Source organism: Cydia strobilella, chromosome 18 (assembly GCF_947568885.1).
Source record: "Cydia strobilella chromosome 18, ilCydStro3.1, whole genome shotgun sequence".
Taxonomy (NCBI): Eukaryota; Metazoa; Arthropoda; class Insecta; order Lepidoptera; family Tortricidae; genus Cydia; species Cydia strobilella.
In genome coordinates, this window is record NC_086058.1 from 4,794,036 (window position 1) to 4,811,954 (window position 17,919).

The 17,919-nt window shown below is 36.8% G+C and overlaps 4 protein-coding genes across 7 annotated transcripts in view; 2 read left to right on the forward strand and 2 right to left on the reverse strand.

Annotated features, from left to right (window-relative positions):
• Positions 1–17,919, reverse strand: part of LOC134749436 (uncharacterized) — a 241,598-nt gene that overhangs the window by 67,752 nt on the left and 155,927 nt on the right. The gene's annotated exons all lie outside the window — the stretch shown is intronic.
• Positions 73–5,835, forward strand: LOC134749754 (ninjurin-2). 3 transcript variants are annotated; one of them, XM_063684780.1, is made up of 3 exons: positions 73–305; positions 3,039–3,215; positions 5,027–5,594. In XM_063684780.1, exons 1-3 carry the CDS (start codon positions 270–272, stop codon positions 5,261–5,263), a joined length of 450 nt encoding a protein of 149 aa, XP_063540850.1. In that variant the 5' UTR covers positions 73–269; the 3' UTR covers positions 5,264–5,594. The 3 variants fall into 3 exon arrangements, with proteins under 3 accessions (XP_063540850.1, XP_063540848.1, XP_063540851.1); XM_063684778.1 differs by lacking the exon at positions 5,027–5,594 and adding an exon at positions 4,227–4,456 and having other exon boundaries at positions 74–305; XM_063684781.1 differs by having other exon boundaries at positions 80–305; positions 5,450–5,835.
• Positions 7,734–8,983, forward strand: LOC134749785 (dihydropteridine reductase). Its single transcript, XM_063684821.1, has one exon. It carries the CDS (start codon positions 8,020–8,022, stop codon positions 8,722–8,724), a length of 705 nt encoding a protein of 234 aa, XP_063540891.1. The 5' UTR covers positions 7,734–8,019; the 3' UTR covers positions 8,725–8,983.
• The window catches only part of LOC134749430 (arp2/3 complex-activating protein rickA-like), a 35,622-nt gene continuing 30,716 nt past the window's right edge, over positions 13,014–17,919 (reverse strand). For both annotated transcript variants that reach the window (XM_063684357.1, XM_063684358.1), the window contains one exon: positions 13,014–15,281. In XM_063684357.1, coding sequence (XP_063540427.1) covers positions 15,083–15,281 — 199 coding nt within the window. In that variant the 3' untranslated portion in view covers positions 13,014–15,082. The remainder of the gene's footprint in view (positions 15,282–17,919) is intronic.

Genomic DNA, 17,919 nt, shown 5'->3' on the forward strand with positions numbered 1-17,919 from the left:
AAGCACTTGAACTCGTAGAGTCGCGTGACACCACCCTGACACTGTCATTTACCTATAGCTATCGCCCTCGTAAATCAGACCAACAATATCGCAGAAGAATTATTGTTTGTCCCCGTTGTCTGGATACCGAATCGATTTTACACCACCGCAAGCTTCGGCTTTATACTCCAGCTCTGAATGGCTCTAAAAATAAAAATAAAAGCGAATAACGTTCGAACATTCTGTTTTCAAATGTTTAAAAGTTAACAAGAGTCTAGGGGAATCTCAAAATGGCTTCGATTTTGCCCGCTGGATTGCGAAATGGGGTAAGTTTGTCTTTCAAGTAACTAATATACAGATACTTTCTCTTTTTTAATTCAAGATTTCAATGTTGTGCCTAGTTCTTGTTCAGTTCAGTGAATTTATAATTTCGTGTCTGATAGTTCGTTTCATACGTCAGTACAATCTTCATCAAAATAGTCTGTATTTTACCTATTGTAGCCACTTTCTATGCTTCGAACTCCGAAATCGGCTACACTATTTGCAACCTATTTCTACTGACTAATTTGTTTGCCAGGCTGTAGTAGTTTCACCTAGGTACTTTAAATTATTGGCATACCATAATTTTAATTACCTTGGATGCGGGATGCGCCCGCTGAAATTCTTTGCAGATTCCATTCAAAATCCTGCTAATAGGATACAACGTTCCTTAAAAAATGGTAATAGCAATATGTAGTAGTTGAACAGGCTGTCCTAATATCCTATTTTTGATGAATAATAGCGACATGTATACATATTTGAGATAAATTAGCATATTCTACCGGGATCCTTATAGTACGTACGTCTTAAATTACCTCAGGTCGGAAGATTACACAATCTACTGCTCTGGTTGATTCATCATACCTACGCTCAATAATAATACGCTGGTAATTATTTAAAACTAGCGACCCGCCCCGGCTTCGCACGGGTAGTTCAACTATTTTACACAAAATATATATATATAAACCCTCCCGACTGACTGACTGACTCACTTAAATCAACGTCCAGCCCAAACCGTTGGACCTAGAGAGCTGAATTTTTCACAGTGGGTAGATTTTATAACGTTAGTATCCACTAAGAAGGGGTTTTTCAATATTCATCCCCCAAGGGGGTGAAATGGGGGTCCAAAGTTTGTATGGGGTTCAAGTTTTATTTTAAGCAATAGATGGATACAGTCTAAGGAAAAAACGTGCCTCGAAAATCAAGAAAATTTTACTCTCGATCAGAGGGCGCTACTAGCTTTGGCCTACTGTCGTATAGATGGCGTTGACGGTTTCGTTTGTTATTTAGCAATTTTTACTCAAATCAGTGAAAGAACATAGGTCAAAATCATAAAAATAATTATTGCAAATAAAAAAAAATCATTTATCCATATTGAAATACATTTTATCGTATTTTTATAAATCATCATTTTTATAACATTTAAAACTTTCGCGGTTTGAACACATATTATATCACATCCAATCAAATAACCAGTCAATCGACCAGTGAAACATGTGTCGAAACGTCGGTAAATAAAGGTAACAAAATAAATTCTTCATTTTTAGTTTTAAAGTGTGTCGATAGATGGCAGTGTATTTACTGTGGTTACAAAATTTACTATGACAGTACCGCACTATGAATTCGAACCTTGGGTAAAAAATATTATTAAAAAACAAGAAAACTACTTTCAGCGTTTTTGAAAATTCATCCCCTAAAAGGGTTAAAAAGGGGTTGAAAGTTTGAATCCATTACAAATGCTTTGAAACTTCTTAGAAAGGCATTGTATAATATTCCAAAAAAAAGTTATTTCAACGTTCTTAATAATTCAACCCCTAAGGGGGTTAAAAAGAGGATGTAGTTTATATGTAGTACAAGTTTTCGTTTAAGCTAGGAACACGAAACTTGATAAAAGGGCATTATATTATAATAGAAGAAAACTGATTGCACCGTGTTTGTCAAGTTTGTATTAATAAAGTTCGCATCGGGAGCGAACATTTTATTTTAATAGTGGACTTGAAAATCTAAGTGTTGAGAAGGATTATATCGAGAACAATTTTTTTCAGTTAGGGACTTGAAACTTCGTACTTTGTGAAAGACAAATTTCATGCGTTGTATAATTATTAACAAATGATTAACCGTCCCTACTGATATCTCAATGTTACAAATCCACGCGTACGAAGACTACGAAGTCGCGGGCAACAGCTAGTTATACATATAAACCTTCCTCTTAAATCACTATCTTTTAAAAAAACCACATCAAAAATTGCGTAGTTTTAAAGATCTAAGCATACATAGGGACAGACGGACAAACAGCGGAAAGCGACTTTGTTTTATACTTTGTAGTGATTCGGTTTCACTACCGCGCTCGAAGGCTCATGTTAAAGGAGCACTAAAGGAAATAACGAATTTCCTTCGCTCGGCGAAAAACAATGCCTCAATCAGAACTTAGTGGCTGTCGGAACGTATCCGTGAATAGTTTGAACACTTCAAAATCGAATTCGTGTTTTTTAAATTTTGAAAATGGAATGCATTAAGGATAGTACCGATGCTCCGTCCGAACGTGGCGTGGACGTGGACATAGACGAAATGGTAACGAAGGAACAGGATGCGTCTACTGGAGTTCTCAGTGTACAAGTAATTTGAGTTTTTGTTATCCGATTACAGTAAGTAGCTATTAGTAAGCCAAACGATAAATAAGTAATAACGTGCGTTAGACAAACTTTTAGAATCGTGTGCATTAAAGCCGACATTTTTTTTAAATCAACACTTCCCTAGCCAAAAACCTTTATCAGTTTAATATTTCAAACCGATGTAGCCTTAAAATCTCACTAACTTCGCGCTTGTGCAAGTATCTTCGTTACTTAAGTAAAAATAAAGTAATAAATCATAAGTTGAGAGCAATGAAACGTGTAGTTAGGTTCACATTATTAACAAATTTCATAAAAACATCTGTTATACTCTCGACTACCCAGTTCCTACGCCCAAAAAAAGCTAAATACCATTGTACCCCTTGTTCATAAAGGAAATACTTTACCCAGGTAAAAGGCCTCGACGCCAACCGCTATGCCACCAAGAAGACCGTGGCCCAAGGCATGCTGGACATCGCGCTGCTCACTTCCAATGCGTCACAGCTGAAGTACGTGCTCCAAGTTGGCCCCAAGCACGAGTTCTACACGTTGCTGGTCGTTCTCATCTCTGTTTCTTTAGTGCTGCAGGTAAGCTTATTTCGAATAAAGTTTGGTTTTCGTATGACTTATTTATTAGACACCTATATTTTTCTAACATCAGATATAAACAGATAAACAGGTGTAGGTGAGTATATCTTCCTCTCCAAATCATGGCCCGTGTTACATGCCTTACATGTTACGTGTCGTGCCTACGTCAATACGACTAGACTAAACTATAATACCCTGGACATCATACAGTGCATCGGCGCTTAAGTCAATAAATTTAAAGTGTGACTTGAGTTTTTTTTCTGTTTTTCGATAAGTAAAAACGTTTTATTTTATTAACAAAGATCCTAAAACTTTGGGAGGTATTATAATATAATCCTTCTCTAAATCCCATTATTTTGGGAAACTAAGTATAGTCGTTCGATTTGGCCCCGAACGGCTAATTCTTTGACTATGGTTAAGTAAAACCGCACGTGTTACTATCTGCAAAAAAGGGTCGTATAATTCTAATTGGCATCTAAGCGCGGGGTAGTCCAACGCTCAAAAAACCAGTGTAGGTGCGCTCTCCGATAACGTGCCTTTGTAACGCATCTCGATGACACATTTTAGACTGGTTCTGTAGCGTTCGACTTTTTCCATTTGTTCATTTTGAATCTAAGTACAATTGCCATAGGATTTGTAATTCAATAACCAGTTAAAGTGACCGAACCGAACCATTTTTTATTCAGGTAGTAGCACTTGCGATTTTACTTAACAATAGACAAAGGATTAGCCGTTCGGGGCCAGCTACAAATCGAACGACTATACCTATGGCATCGATCCACTGTGCTGAACTGAGGTGACTGGATGTAGAGTGCTCATGTAGAGTGCTGCTCTAAAAAGTCTGCAGGTAAGAATTGACACTCAGTCACAGCCACTTTACTGGTATGTATAATCCTTATAATGACTTTAATATATATAAGTAGGTACTAAGTAAACTCTCAGACTTTATCTAAGGTCCTGCGTATACCTGATGAACATTGTTCCATCGGCATTGTTGATTTTGAACTATAGGTAGTAATGGGGATGGTGCTGCTCTCTCTAAACCTGCTCCGTGACTGTCGTTTCCACGAGGCTCGGCACCGCGTCTCAGCCCAGCGTGTCAACTACGCCACAACCGCCTCCGCCTTTGTGATCACCGTCCTCAATGTGCTTGTGTCTGCCTTTGACTCTTCGCTCGCAAGATACTTGGAGATAGATTATGTGGTATAGGCTGTCACGCGTTGCCACATTTCTCTATTGCATATACAAAAAACGTTAAGTCGTGCAGCACAAGTATAAATATCTAGGCCCACCATACACTGGTGACTTTCGGTTTGTTTTAGAAACTAATGAAACAAAAGAAATGCTATTTAGTTTTTGAACTTCGAATTAGATTGAAACAGTAACAGTGTACATTGTAATGCACATTGGGCCCTACGAGGCTATATGAGTTTTACAAACATAATAGTATCTATTGGGAAAAAATAATGTGTAGAAAACTGTTTCATTCCACTAAATTTTATGGAAAAACTGTTCCCCAGACCTTAATGCCGACCGAACGTCTCACCGGTCTCACGCTATAGATAAAGTATCAGGGCACTAGAAATATACCTATCCAGTCCTATACAGCAGCATTTTTTTTAAATTGTGTAACTTTATCAACATTGTATAAACTATCAAAATTATTATAACACCAAGGTCAGGTTTGATTCTTAATTAGGTATAAAATCAACGGCGCAAATCGACTTCTTTGTAGATGTAGAGCGGAAACTTGGCTTATTTCTCAGGCAGTTACGATTATAAAAGTTAAACTAGCTGAATGTTTGTTTTAGCTGCTGGTTGGTTTGCTTTTCGTCGTCATCGGCGGCTTGGACCTGAATGACGACGACGACCAACCCTCGGCGGTGATCCTCAATGACGTCATAGTCATTTTCATATTCGTCATTTCAGTGGTCAATGTCGTCATATCAGCGTTCGGTTTAGAATACTCAAACAGCCCTTTGATTTTAGAACGCCTTAATTATATTAATAATGAATATCTAAGGAAAGGAAATGGCACTGTTTCTTGAAAGTTATCGGTGGCAAACGATTTTATGGTAATTACCAGTAAGGCCGCAATTATAGTATTAATAAATGGGGGCTCAAATGTATTTCAAAAGATAGGTAATAAGTACTTAGGTAACCTGGAAAAAATACTTATATTTCGTTTAATAGTATATTCCTAGATTTTTCACGTGAAGTTTTACTCTATGCAGGCGAGCGCGGGAGTTTTGGCAATAATCATATCATTCATGGACAATGAGGGAAGCCATAGAGAGAAGAAGATCGCCGATTGGCTGTATCATGGTTCGGTGGGGCTCATGACATGCGCAGTTTTTTGTGACGTCATCAAAATGACGTTCGGCCTCGACCCCGCGCTCTCCACGCAAGATTTCTATGGAAATAGGACAACGAGCATTGTTGATAAGTTCTTGAACATGAAAGCGTAGTGATGCAAAGTGCCACTTAATCAATGTAGACGTTGTAGACAATTTAGTCGTAACGTAAGGGTAGAATTGAGTCATATGAAATCGTCAAAGTATCGATATATTTATTTTAGCTGTGTGACAACCCTTTCTTTCTTTTATTTTTTCATTTATCACTTCTTTGGTTTATTTATTTTTTACCAATTTTACCATGTGTTTGCTATTTTTTTGTGTTATTTTTACGCACATTTTATTTTGTTTTTTTTTGTTTATTTTTTAGGTTGTGTCAGCTATCGTGGCGGTAGTTCTTAGCCTCATTTTCAATATAAACCGCGAACATCACCTGCGCAAGGCCTATGCTCTGAACGACACCAGTTTATTATTTAAGATTATGGGAATCACTGTAAATGTAATTATAAGCGTTTTCTTTTCAATGGAAATGGATAGCGTATTAAAATATAACGCAAGTAACATGACATGTGCAGAATCTTAAGCGCGCTCTAGAAGTCTAGACTACGCGGCGCGAAGCCACGAACGCGATTGTGGAGTCGATTTCGCTGATTAGCGAACTAGACTCCACACTCACGTTCGCGGCTTCGCGCCGCAATTCGCGCACGAGTGTGGAGGGCCCTTTAGAAAATTAAGATTTTTTTATTTTTGTCTAGTGTTAATATTTTGTTACTTCTCTTTTTCTCTATAACATCACAAAATCAACAAAATTAAGTTTAATTATAGGATAATGTAAAATCAGATTACCCATGATAATGTAAAATATAGTTGGTCAAACCAGGAAAATTAGACTCATCCCTTTCTTTTGGGCGCTAGTACTAGTGTAAGACAAAGATAGTATGATTCTCTCTGTCTATGTTTGAAATGGGACAGTCCTTTGACAAACTATGTATACTCTCGCAATCCCACTATGTCAGTAGAAAAAGGCACGAAATTAAAATTTATATAATATAGATAATATTCTATGGGAGAACAACCTTTTTCGCACCTACATTTTATTATTTGCCCGCCTTTTTGTACTGACGGAAATGACTTGCCAAACTATAGGATCCAAGGATTCAGGTTCATTCATTTACATTAATGTTTAAGTTTAAACTATAAATTATAGTCGGTCAAACAAGTTTGTCAGTCGAAAAAGGCGCGAAATTCAAATTTTCTATGGGGACGATAACCCTTCGCGCTTACATTTTTTAAATTTGCCTCTCTTCTACTGACGGAAGTGGCTTGACAGTTATCAATCAATCAAATGTTTTATTCGTGATAAACTTAAAACTAAAATTACATACAAAAGTATACCTAAAGCTATAGGAATAGGTTATATGCATAAAAGCATTATAATATAAGTACATGTAAAACCTGCACTGTGATATTTTAAGAATTAAAACAACATTTTTATTAATACTCATACTACATTAAATAATAAAAACTTTGTTTGATATTGTTGCTTTAATTTCAAGCCGTCCCAAACAAATAATTCAAATATTCAACAGCCAATACTACTAGCCCAACAAGTAACTTTTGTACCAATCACAATTAAAGATTAAACGGATACATACTGCCAACTTTGTTGCCAAGTATTGTTAAAATTTCTCAGTAAATTGTATTTACCCGGTTCCCGAGATACAGGCTGCGCCTAGTTTGGGGCCGATGGATATTAACTTAATTGTAAAATCTAATTTATTATTTTTTGTTCAACCTGTGATGTCAACTTGTAAAATATTTGGTAAATAAACGATTTGAATTTGAATTTGAATTTGAATTTGAACTGCAAGATAAATGCCCCATCCGTTCGCTCCGATTTACGCAGTTTCACCACTAGATGGATGATGATTTTAGGCATTGACCAAGAAAAATCAAGAACGAATTGTTCTGAAATAAGTGCAAACTAGATTTTTATTTATTATTTCCATAGTCATATCGCAACACAGTAATAAATCATAAATCAGACAAAAGAGGGAGGCAAGACGAGCGAGACGTCACACGTCACATGTCATGAACTCATGAGTGTCATGAATACTCATGACGTTAGACGTCAGGACGTCACTCATCAAGTTGTTTTTCTGTCAAATCAAGTAAACGAGAAGAGCTCGCAACAAGTGAAAATCAATATCTAACATCTAACTTAAAATTCATATCAGTAGAAAGACAAGTTGTATGATAACTGAGTATCTTCCCACACTACATCGATAATAATTTTCGTACTGCCCTTCGTGGCGTTCCGCTCATTCGTGCCGCTGCGTTCGGTAAAAAAGTGAGAGGCGAGGTTACCGCAGCACAGATAACGAGGTTGCATTTCGCTCGCTAATAACTAATCAGTTGTCCCCGGGCTCCAGTCGCGGTAGTACGTCACAATGGCCAGCGGAAGGATCGTTGTTTACGGCGGCAGAGGTGCGCTCGGCGCGGCGTGCGTGAATCACTTTAAATCTGCAAACTGGTGGGTCGCTAACGTCGATTTGAACCCGAACGAGACCGCTGACGTGAACATTACTGTTCCTAAGGACGCTTCGTGGGTCCAGCAGGAGGAACACGTGGTAAACGAGCTCGCGGCCGCGCTGCAAGGTCAGAAAGTGAATGCGGTTATTTGTGTAGCCGGCGGCTGGGCTGGCGGCAACGCCGCTAAAGAACTGAGCAAGCAAGCGGATCTGATGTGGCGTCAGTCAGTATGGAGCTCAAGCATTGCTGCTACTCTTGCTGCCAAGTACCTGGCTCCCGGAGGTTTACTTGCTCTTACCGGAGCTAAGGCTGCATTGGAAGCCACACCTGGCATGATCGGCTATGGCATGGCTAAGGCCGCTGTCCATCAGCTCACAAAGTCCCTTGGAGCCAAGGATTCAGGTTTACCTGAAAATTCTTTAGCGGTTGCAATCATGCCTATAACACTGGACACTGAGATGAACAGGAAATGGATGCCAAAAGCGGACCACAGCACATGGACGCCGTTGTCATATGTGGCTCAACTGTTTGATAAATGGATCAAGGGAGAGGACAGGCCGCAAAGCGGCAGCTTGGTGGCTCTCGTCACCAAGGCTAATGTTACTGAATTAATTGTAGAATAAAATAATTTTGGCTCAGATATTATGATCAAAACTTATGAAGGAGTCCAAAAAAAGTTAAATTGTCTTGCCGTACATAGTATGTGAAATAATAATATGTTGCATTTTATTTTTGATGTTATTAAATATATTTAAATGTGATTTGTGATGTATACAAAGTAATATTATTATGAGACAATAAGGGGAACAATCTCAATAAGTAATAATGTAATGAATGTGTAGTTGAAATATTTATGCATGTATTAAATATTGTTACACAATACATTAAATGTATTTTTTTTTATTTTCTTTAATAACATTGAAGAGAAAAAATTATTGAATAAAACTAAATGACTATACCTAACCTTGGTATGATAATAATTAGAAAAACTATGTTGAAGCCTACATTGGTTAATTTATACAAATTATTTAAACCTCATTTTCAATTGTCTCATTGTGAGGTTCTTATAGCATACTTTATATTGTCTAAGATTGTAAGCTGTCTAGCTTACAATATTCCAATATTTCCTGTTTATTTGTTTGTTCATCAAAAAGTAACAAATAGGTATTATATGATTACATATTATGAGCAGAATTTCTTTAAAATTGTATTAACAAAATCTTTGTAGAGTTACGTTTGACGATACGTGTAACGATAAAGAGGTCATTGTGGTCTTCACAACGAGTAACAATGATTATGTTTATTAAACAATTGTTTTGATAAAACGTGGGACTTTTATGTGTCCATATGTCTTCCGTCTCATTTACAAGCAGATATATTTTGCCATATCTAGCCTACCTAGAACTACCATACCTACACTATTAAAGTTGCAATGCAAAAAACAAGTGTTTAATTGTTTGTGTCATTTGTTTGCATTCCAAACTATTTCACCATTCATAAGTCAAGTTAATAATTAACGAGTTTAATGACCATTCGATAAAAAATGTAATACCTAATACTTAATAGTATATCTATTGGTTGAGGTAAACAACATTATACTAAAATAATATTTAATTGTTTACTTTTTATTTAACAGGCGCATTTGCCCATATTTGCCCCAATGAGAGCACCTGACTTATATACAATCGGACCTATAGACTGCGTCACCGGTATATGAATTTCGATTTTTATCACTAACTTTCTGAGGATCACAATAAATGGGGCAGTTCTGTGAACTCTGCTTACGCACAGTTTCCGTTCCGGAAAAAACCCTTCGATCGGTAATTCCCCGGTAATTATGAAGGTATGTTTCCTAATTAGAAAATGTCTAAAAATAGTAAAAATACCTATGTACTCTGTAAATACCTCTACATTTGACCGACCTACGTATCTATAATATGTTTCCATTCTCCTTGCTTGACATGGTACGGCAAACGGTGAGAAGCTACAATACATGAAACAAAAATCGTAGAGGTAATATGTAAGTATAAGCACTTACGTCTCGCGACTATTGTCCGAACGTAATCGGATTTTTTGCCGAAACCGAACAGAACCGAAGGATTGGTTTCGCTTTAGTTTCGACCCAAACATAATTTTTATGGCAAAATTTCCCGCAACTGAAACTTCGGTCGGACACTTCTCACGATAGGTAACCGTCGGACTCTACACACAACCAAATTTCTTGTGATTGTCATCTTCCGGACTAAGTGTAAGGCCTGAGTGGACGCTCGAGTTGGGCGTGCAGCGGGGCGGGGCGTGCGGCGTGCATGTTAAACAAATGCAAACGTATGGGAGCGGCCTTAGTGCACGCTGCTCAAATCACTTGTGAGCTCGACGCCACGCTGCACGCCCCGCCGAACGCTCCGCTTCGAGCGTCCACTCAGGCCTTACACTTAGGTATATTGTATTACCTACTAGCTACTCGTAAAGTAATCGTTAAAATAAACTCTAAAAAAGAGGAATAAAGGATGAACGATTGCAGTAACGTACAATACAAAAACTATGACATTCCCCCCTAACTCAAATTTTCTTATAATTTATTTACATCATTTTTTTTAAGGAAAACAAAAATACGAGATATTTAGGGAGATCCTCCTTTCCCCACGTCAGTGTGTGAGATTTGCCTCGACGCCACCCCCTCCCTTAAGTAAATGCCTTAAGTAAATAATGGACGCCCCCTACTTAATTGCACTTTAGTCCTAATATTTCCAATAAACAACACGCAATAGACCTGCATTCTAATAAGACATCGATTAATTATAAGTAGATCTATTAGATTTAACTTGTCATTATTTTCTCAGTACACCATGTCTAATGATCTAATGATTGCAAAATTCCTAATAAGTCCACCTATTTATGGATTCGCATCTATCCGATTTATTAAATAAAACTTGTGTTTAAAAATAACTGCTATCTGTTTTTCTAATAAAGATCTGGTGCTTTATTTCATGCATGGAGTGAAATAATTTATTTTAAATACAGTATCGAATACCCTCTTCTGTATGATGTCTAGCTTGTTCGCTTGCTCCAAGAACCCGAAATCAGCCTGTATACTATACTACCAAATATCTATTGTCAAAGTCTGTAGGAAAGTAAGAAAAACAGTTGACAGCTGAAGATGTCGCTGTACGGTGCCATGTTTTGTGGTAACATAATTCTCAAACAGGGAGCCATACAGCGCTATCGCCGCCATCTAGATACACTAGCTGCTGTGAAATTCGAAGCACGATCACACACCTACAGTACCCACTACCCAGCTACCCACCTACTGCTGTATAATCCAGTGATCCAGTGTAGCGTCTACGCGTAAAATTTTGGCTGATACTGTCATAAAACTCTTATTACATATATGTAATCATGCTACATTTTAATTTTTTTTATACTACGTCGGTGGCAAACAAGCATACGGCCCGCCTGATGTTAAGCAGTCTCCGTAGCCTATGTACGCCTGCAACTCCAGAGATTTTAATTTGATGTCGTAATCGTAACTTTAAGTAACGGAGGCACTTTCTCTTTAGTCCGGTTTTTGAAAGTGTCACGACTCAAAAACTGTCACAACCAGCAAGAGCTATCTAAATAGCTCTTGCTTACTATTAACCAAAAATAAATAAACTGAACCATTGATCTACATCTACAATAGTTGCCGGTAGATGTGATGGTTCGATAGGAACTGAAAATATCAACCTTACCTACTTTAAATTAGTTATTTTGGACTTTGTGCAGAGGCTTGATGATGATATGAATTATAATTTATAAGTACCTAAGTAGAGTCAAACCAAGCTAACTGGGTAGTGATTTTGACAGCACAGACTGTGCGAGTGTTATTTTAAACCACTTTTAAACGTCATAACTTCAAAAAAGTTTGACCGTTTGACGTTTAAAATAACACTTGCATAGCACAGATGGTCTGAGGGGCTACCGCGAAAAAAGAAATTCGCAAATTGCGGGGATCTTTCTCTTTTACTCTAATGAAGGCGTAATTAGAGTGACAGAGAAAAATGCCCGCAATTTACGAACTTAGATTTTAGCCCTGACTCTATCAATATCGATTTTATACTCGTATCCTCTTGAGTCCCTTTATTTACCACTAGCTTTTGCCCGCGACTTCGTCTGCGTGGACTTAGTAACAACAGCTAAAGTAAGTATAGCGCCTGGAAAAATTCTCATAGCAAATTCAATTTGAGCATATTATGCACACAAATTAGCAGGCACTTCATTAATTATCTCAATTCCACCCCGCTTTTTACTTTCTTAAGGGATGATTTTCGAGATCAAAACTATCCTATGGCCTTCTCAGGGACTCAACCTATCTCTATGCCAAATTTTTTCTAAATCGATTCAGCGGTTTAAGCGCGAAGAGGGAACACACAGACAGAAAGACAGACAGACAGACAGACAGACTGTCGCATTTATAATATTAGTATGGATTATTGCAGTTTTCAATTTGGAACCTTGTATTCCATTTTCCACTTTCTCGTTGATGACAACATCCCGTTACCGCGTCCACGGAAAAAAATATTAAAAGCGTCTATATTTTATAGGTACTTATACCCTTACCTAAGTAATATGCAATCAAGACAGGTAGGGATTTTTTTTATCGAGACGAGATGGTACAACGTCGACACTACGATAATCGATAAAGTTTAAGGCGGTTATCACACCGTCGCCGCAACCGGAAACCGCACCAATCTGATAACCGCCTAAACTCAACAACTAGTCTACCTATAGGTACCTATCATAAAGGTATGTACTTAGACAAAAAAATTTTTTCAAATATCCAAAAAATGTATGATGATGCAGCAGTCTTCTCTTAACAATATTTTGTAGTAATAGTTGTACTACATATATTAGGCTATTAAAAAAACAACATCAATTTTATAAAAGTATTTAATTGAGTCACTGTCCGACTATAATTATCATATAAAAACTTAAATTTAAGTACATATTACAACACCTTAATCTAATCACATCAAAAGACGGCAGCCAAATAAGACATACTCATTAAAAAATGCTCTAATCATAGTATAGTTAAACATGAATGCTCCTGTGCAAAATAAACAGGCAAATGTTAGCAAGGCGAAAAAAATAAATAAGATAGACCCAAGAGGCTAACTGCCATCCATATATGGCCGCTAATGCCTTTATGAATTAAGGTATGAGGGATTTATGAGGGAATTTAACCCTTTTTTGTCTTAGAGCGAAAGAAGTTTAAACAACATGTACTTATAGTCGAACTAAACATAAATAATTTAACAATTAAAATGAGAATGTGAACATGGTAAAACCATGTTTATTATTTCATACTTACAATTTAATTGACTATGTCATAAAGGTTTTGTTCCAATATTTCCAATAACAGTTGGCAGAATGTAAATGTCATGGAATTTGGAGAAGACAGCCGTGAAGGCGCAGTTATACGAACGATACGGAAAATTCTGGATCGCCATGAAGTTATTTCTTACTCATAGGTGTCATAGGTGCTTTGATCACACGTACCGAGTACAGTGGCGAGAGAGTGCCCTCGGCTGAGTAAAGGCTCACAAAGTACACGGGCACTCTCGCTCGCCACTGTACCCATCAGTAAGTGTGATCAAGGTATAAATCCAAGAGAGCTTTTTTTGAACAGTATTAATCTGTAGGTCAACTTATGAACGCCCGTGTAACTTCCCCTTTGTGGCAGAGATGCAAGGAATAATGATCATTATTATCAATGTAAGAAAATCATTTAAGAGATTTCAACAATAAATACATTAGAAATTACTCTTACTTTTAATTAAGGGCCTTTTATATAGAAAATCGGTGGTTATTACGTTATTTTCTGCTAAACTATTTTGCGAAAAAGTACGTGCAGATGAAATCGCGCGCAATTGTCTTTATTTGATACAAACTTTAGAAATAAAGTTACAAAACGTTTAGGGTCGGTTGCACCAAACTGTTTGTCATCGTTAAATAGTTCGCTAAATTTTATTATATGGAAAGTTTCATAGTAAACCGCCACTGCGCCCCGGGTGACGTTGGTCAGTCTGTCAAGTGCGGATGGTGCAACTGGCACTAAGATTGACAAAGACAAAGGTTTAACCTTCTGGACGCCAATGACGGATATATCGGCACCGCCGGTCCAACGCCAAAGACGGATTAATGCGTCACAGACCACAGAGCAAAATAGACCTACGTGAATGTGCATAAAGTTCAATTTCAGTTTTGACACTTCGGTGACGTGGTATCCGAGTGACAGCTTTTGTGTTTGACGCGGCGTCGAAAGGTTAAATGAAAAACAAAATTCATACTAACTATTCTCTTGCAGCCTAGGTAGGTATTTAATCTAATCAGATTTTCAATGAGTGGAAAAATTAATACGTTCAGTGGCAAGAGTTTAAACGCCTAAAAGTTAGTAGGTATCTAGACATCTAGACCTTTTCACGCAGGTTTTCGAACTATTGAGCAATTGTGAACCACTGGCACCATCTTAACCAAGATTGACCGGCCACGCAATACCTTTCAATATCAAAGTCAGTGCGGTGCTGAAAATACATCGATACCTATGCAAAAGGTCCACTATCTTTCCAGCAGTCTTTATGAATTCCACAAAAAAAAGTTCTAAAATGCTAATAAGCGATTTTGAAGCTGATCACGGAGGGATCTAAATCTTAAGGATATTCAAGTCACCATCTTGAAATCCGGAAAATCTTAATATGCCCTCTTTTTTCTCGTAAGACCATATTTTTAGAACATTTGAATGAAATAACGACCCAATATCCTCAAAATGTCCACAGACACATATCTACCTACATCTATTCGAAAATATCAGGCTCCGATAAGTTCTGATCATGTTCCAAAACCGAACTTGCGGAGCTACATATTGTATACTTACATTATATCGCAATATCTCAGTCTCAACACTGCACTGACTTTCCTCAGTGCATCACCGGTCGAACGATCCGTTTACCGTCCTACGACCGCCCTGACCGTATTCCTCAAGATATCCGTGACCAGCTCCGTCGTCCTGATGATCTTGTAGCCGATCTGGTCGATGAGAGTGATAGCTGTGGTGTAGGTTGGCATGATGTCCTTGGTTGGCCGTAGGTTGAACCGTGTCGGGATAACGTCGGACGCTGCGCCAGCCCAGTACGTTTGCGTGGGTCTGAAATTGGAATGGTAATGAGCATTGTATATGCTTATGTAGGTATAAGATTCAATTGCTGTGCCCTTACAGGGTCTATATTCCATGTAAATGTAACATATTGTCAATAAAGATATTTGAAAAAAATATATTTGAATTTGAACTGAGTATACTCTGATTTGTAATTCATCTATTGGGGTAATTCAGTCAACAGAGAAGCCGTCTTTATCGCACAGAAAAGATGCGTGAAAGCGATTCTAGGGCTTCACCTAACAGATAGCTGTGTACCACATTTTAAAGACCTGAAAATTCTTACATTCCCCTGCCTCTACATTTTTGAAATTGCGATGTACATCAAAACAAACCCAACTATTCAGGACGGTCTCTGAGGTATTTGCTAAAAATTCCAGGTATCCTCAGAATCTCTTTCCTGTTTCCGCAAATACTGCCCTAATGCGCAAAAGTGTGTTCTGCTTAGCTAGTAAGATTTATAACAAATTGCCTGTCCATTTCAGAATGTTACCCTTAAATCAGTTTAAGCACAAACTACTGACATTTTTAATTGATAATTGTTTTTACACCATTTCTGAATTTTTGCTGTATAATTTTAACGCTTCTGCTTTGACATGACTTTAATATTAATAATAACTAGGTATTTATATAGATATGTAAATTTATTTCGCATGTTAGTATGTAAGGAAATTATTCAAGTTTTTGTACGCCATCAGGCAGGGTATAGTGCTACAAATATTTATTTACCGCCACTGTAATCAGTTTGACATATACTCACAAATAAAAACACTTTGAACTTTGAACTTTGATTCCAAAAAACTAACCTCACTTTTTCTCTTTTCCGTATGTTTTAAGAAACTAAACAAAGCTAAAAGGATACATCTATATTTATTTTAAAATTTTTAAATGCCAGAGCATAGATTTATAAGGCCGTATTAAGTAATATTTGTAATTAGTCTAAGTGCTAGAGTATGCAAAAGGGAAATTTGAGTTTACTTCTTTACAATATTTTCCATTATTACGAAAGAAAAAGGATCTGAGTGAGGTTAGTTTTTTGGAATCTAATTACAAATCAGAGTTTAGACCATATAATAAACCAGCCACCAGCTAAACCAGTCTTATTAAGATTTGTATTGTCCAAGAATTTTGCCAAGAGCTTTTATATTTTTTAAAGCATGAAGGTTCTAAATTGTGAGTAGGTAATAATTTAATCAGGCTACTTGAGATCATTTCATTATTAACAACACCTCTAATACAGTAGGTTATAAAATCGTCACGCTTAAGCTAGGTTCACACGGCGTCCGCGGGAAAGCTCGAGCCGTGTAAACGATTTTAAAAGTTGTCATACAAATTTGGCTGTCACTGAGGTATTCGATAAAATCCCATATACAGTATACGAGCAAAAGTAACGCCGTGTGAACCAAGCCTTACCTTTGTGGTTCTTCAAAATGGTATAAAAAAAAAAAGAAACAAGTACTAGTGTAGGTAAGCCGATTCAAAATTTACGTGATTTTTGAAGATGGTTTTACCACAAATTAATAAGATTAAAGAGGTATTTTTATTCCATTGACGTCATTTTATGTTAGATAATCTGTTTTAAATTATCCCGTCCTATTTACTTCTAAACCTGTATAGCAGATAACATAAATGCCATAACCAATTATACGGCGTTACTTAAGCGTGGAATATATGCTGGTTACAATTTATAAATAAATTAAATTATGGTTAAACCCAGAAGAGAAGACGATGATTCGACAAAAAAAAATAACAAAAGGTATATAACAAGCGTGTCTTTTCTTCATCGTACTTTCATCTTTGGTGGATAGCGGCAATAATCATTTGCCATAAAAAAGCTTGTGCAACAGTACAAATTACAATTATAAAATGTACTGAATAAGTGACTGTTATAAAAAATTCAGGAGACCTGTTTGATGTACACGCTACCTTAATATATGGACAATAACGTCGTGATCGTGTATATATATTTTGGTACTTTGTCCGTGTCGATATTTAATACATTGACTGTATTACCTAGTTGTGATATCACTGCCAAACTCTTTTTTGCCGCATCGACACTCTACGTTTCGCGACTCAAATAGCTCTCATAGATTGTCTACCATCACAAAATTATGTCATATTTTCGTTAATCGTAAATCAATCTGTTTCTATTTGCACTACCTTTAGTAGGTACTTATATTTACCTAATCGATAAGTGGGCTAATAACTTCAAATCAAATAAATCATAAGCACTGAAACGTACAATTATCACATTTTCCGTAACCGCAAAGTAGATGAGGCAACAATGATTTATCTGCCTTTGAAATAAGGAATACTATTCATAGGCAATAGCGTCTTCTTTAGAATTTTTTAACGCGGAAATGAAGTAAAATATGCGTAATCATAACAAGATTAACAAGACATAAGTATCAGTAACGTTGCAAGATGGAGTAATCACATTTGTAACTATTAGAACAATTAATTTGATAGCTCGATGACTAACTAGCCTTATTATGAGTATACCTATAATACTAACTCACTTATTTTTATAGTTTCCGTGATCTGTTGGTAGCTAGGTTTAAACGTTTTATTTAAATAAAAATAATGGTTAATGAGTGATAGTGAATTGTAAATACATTTGTACATAGTT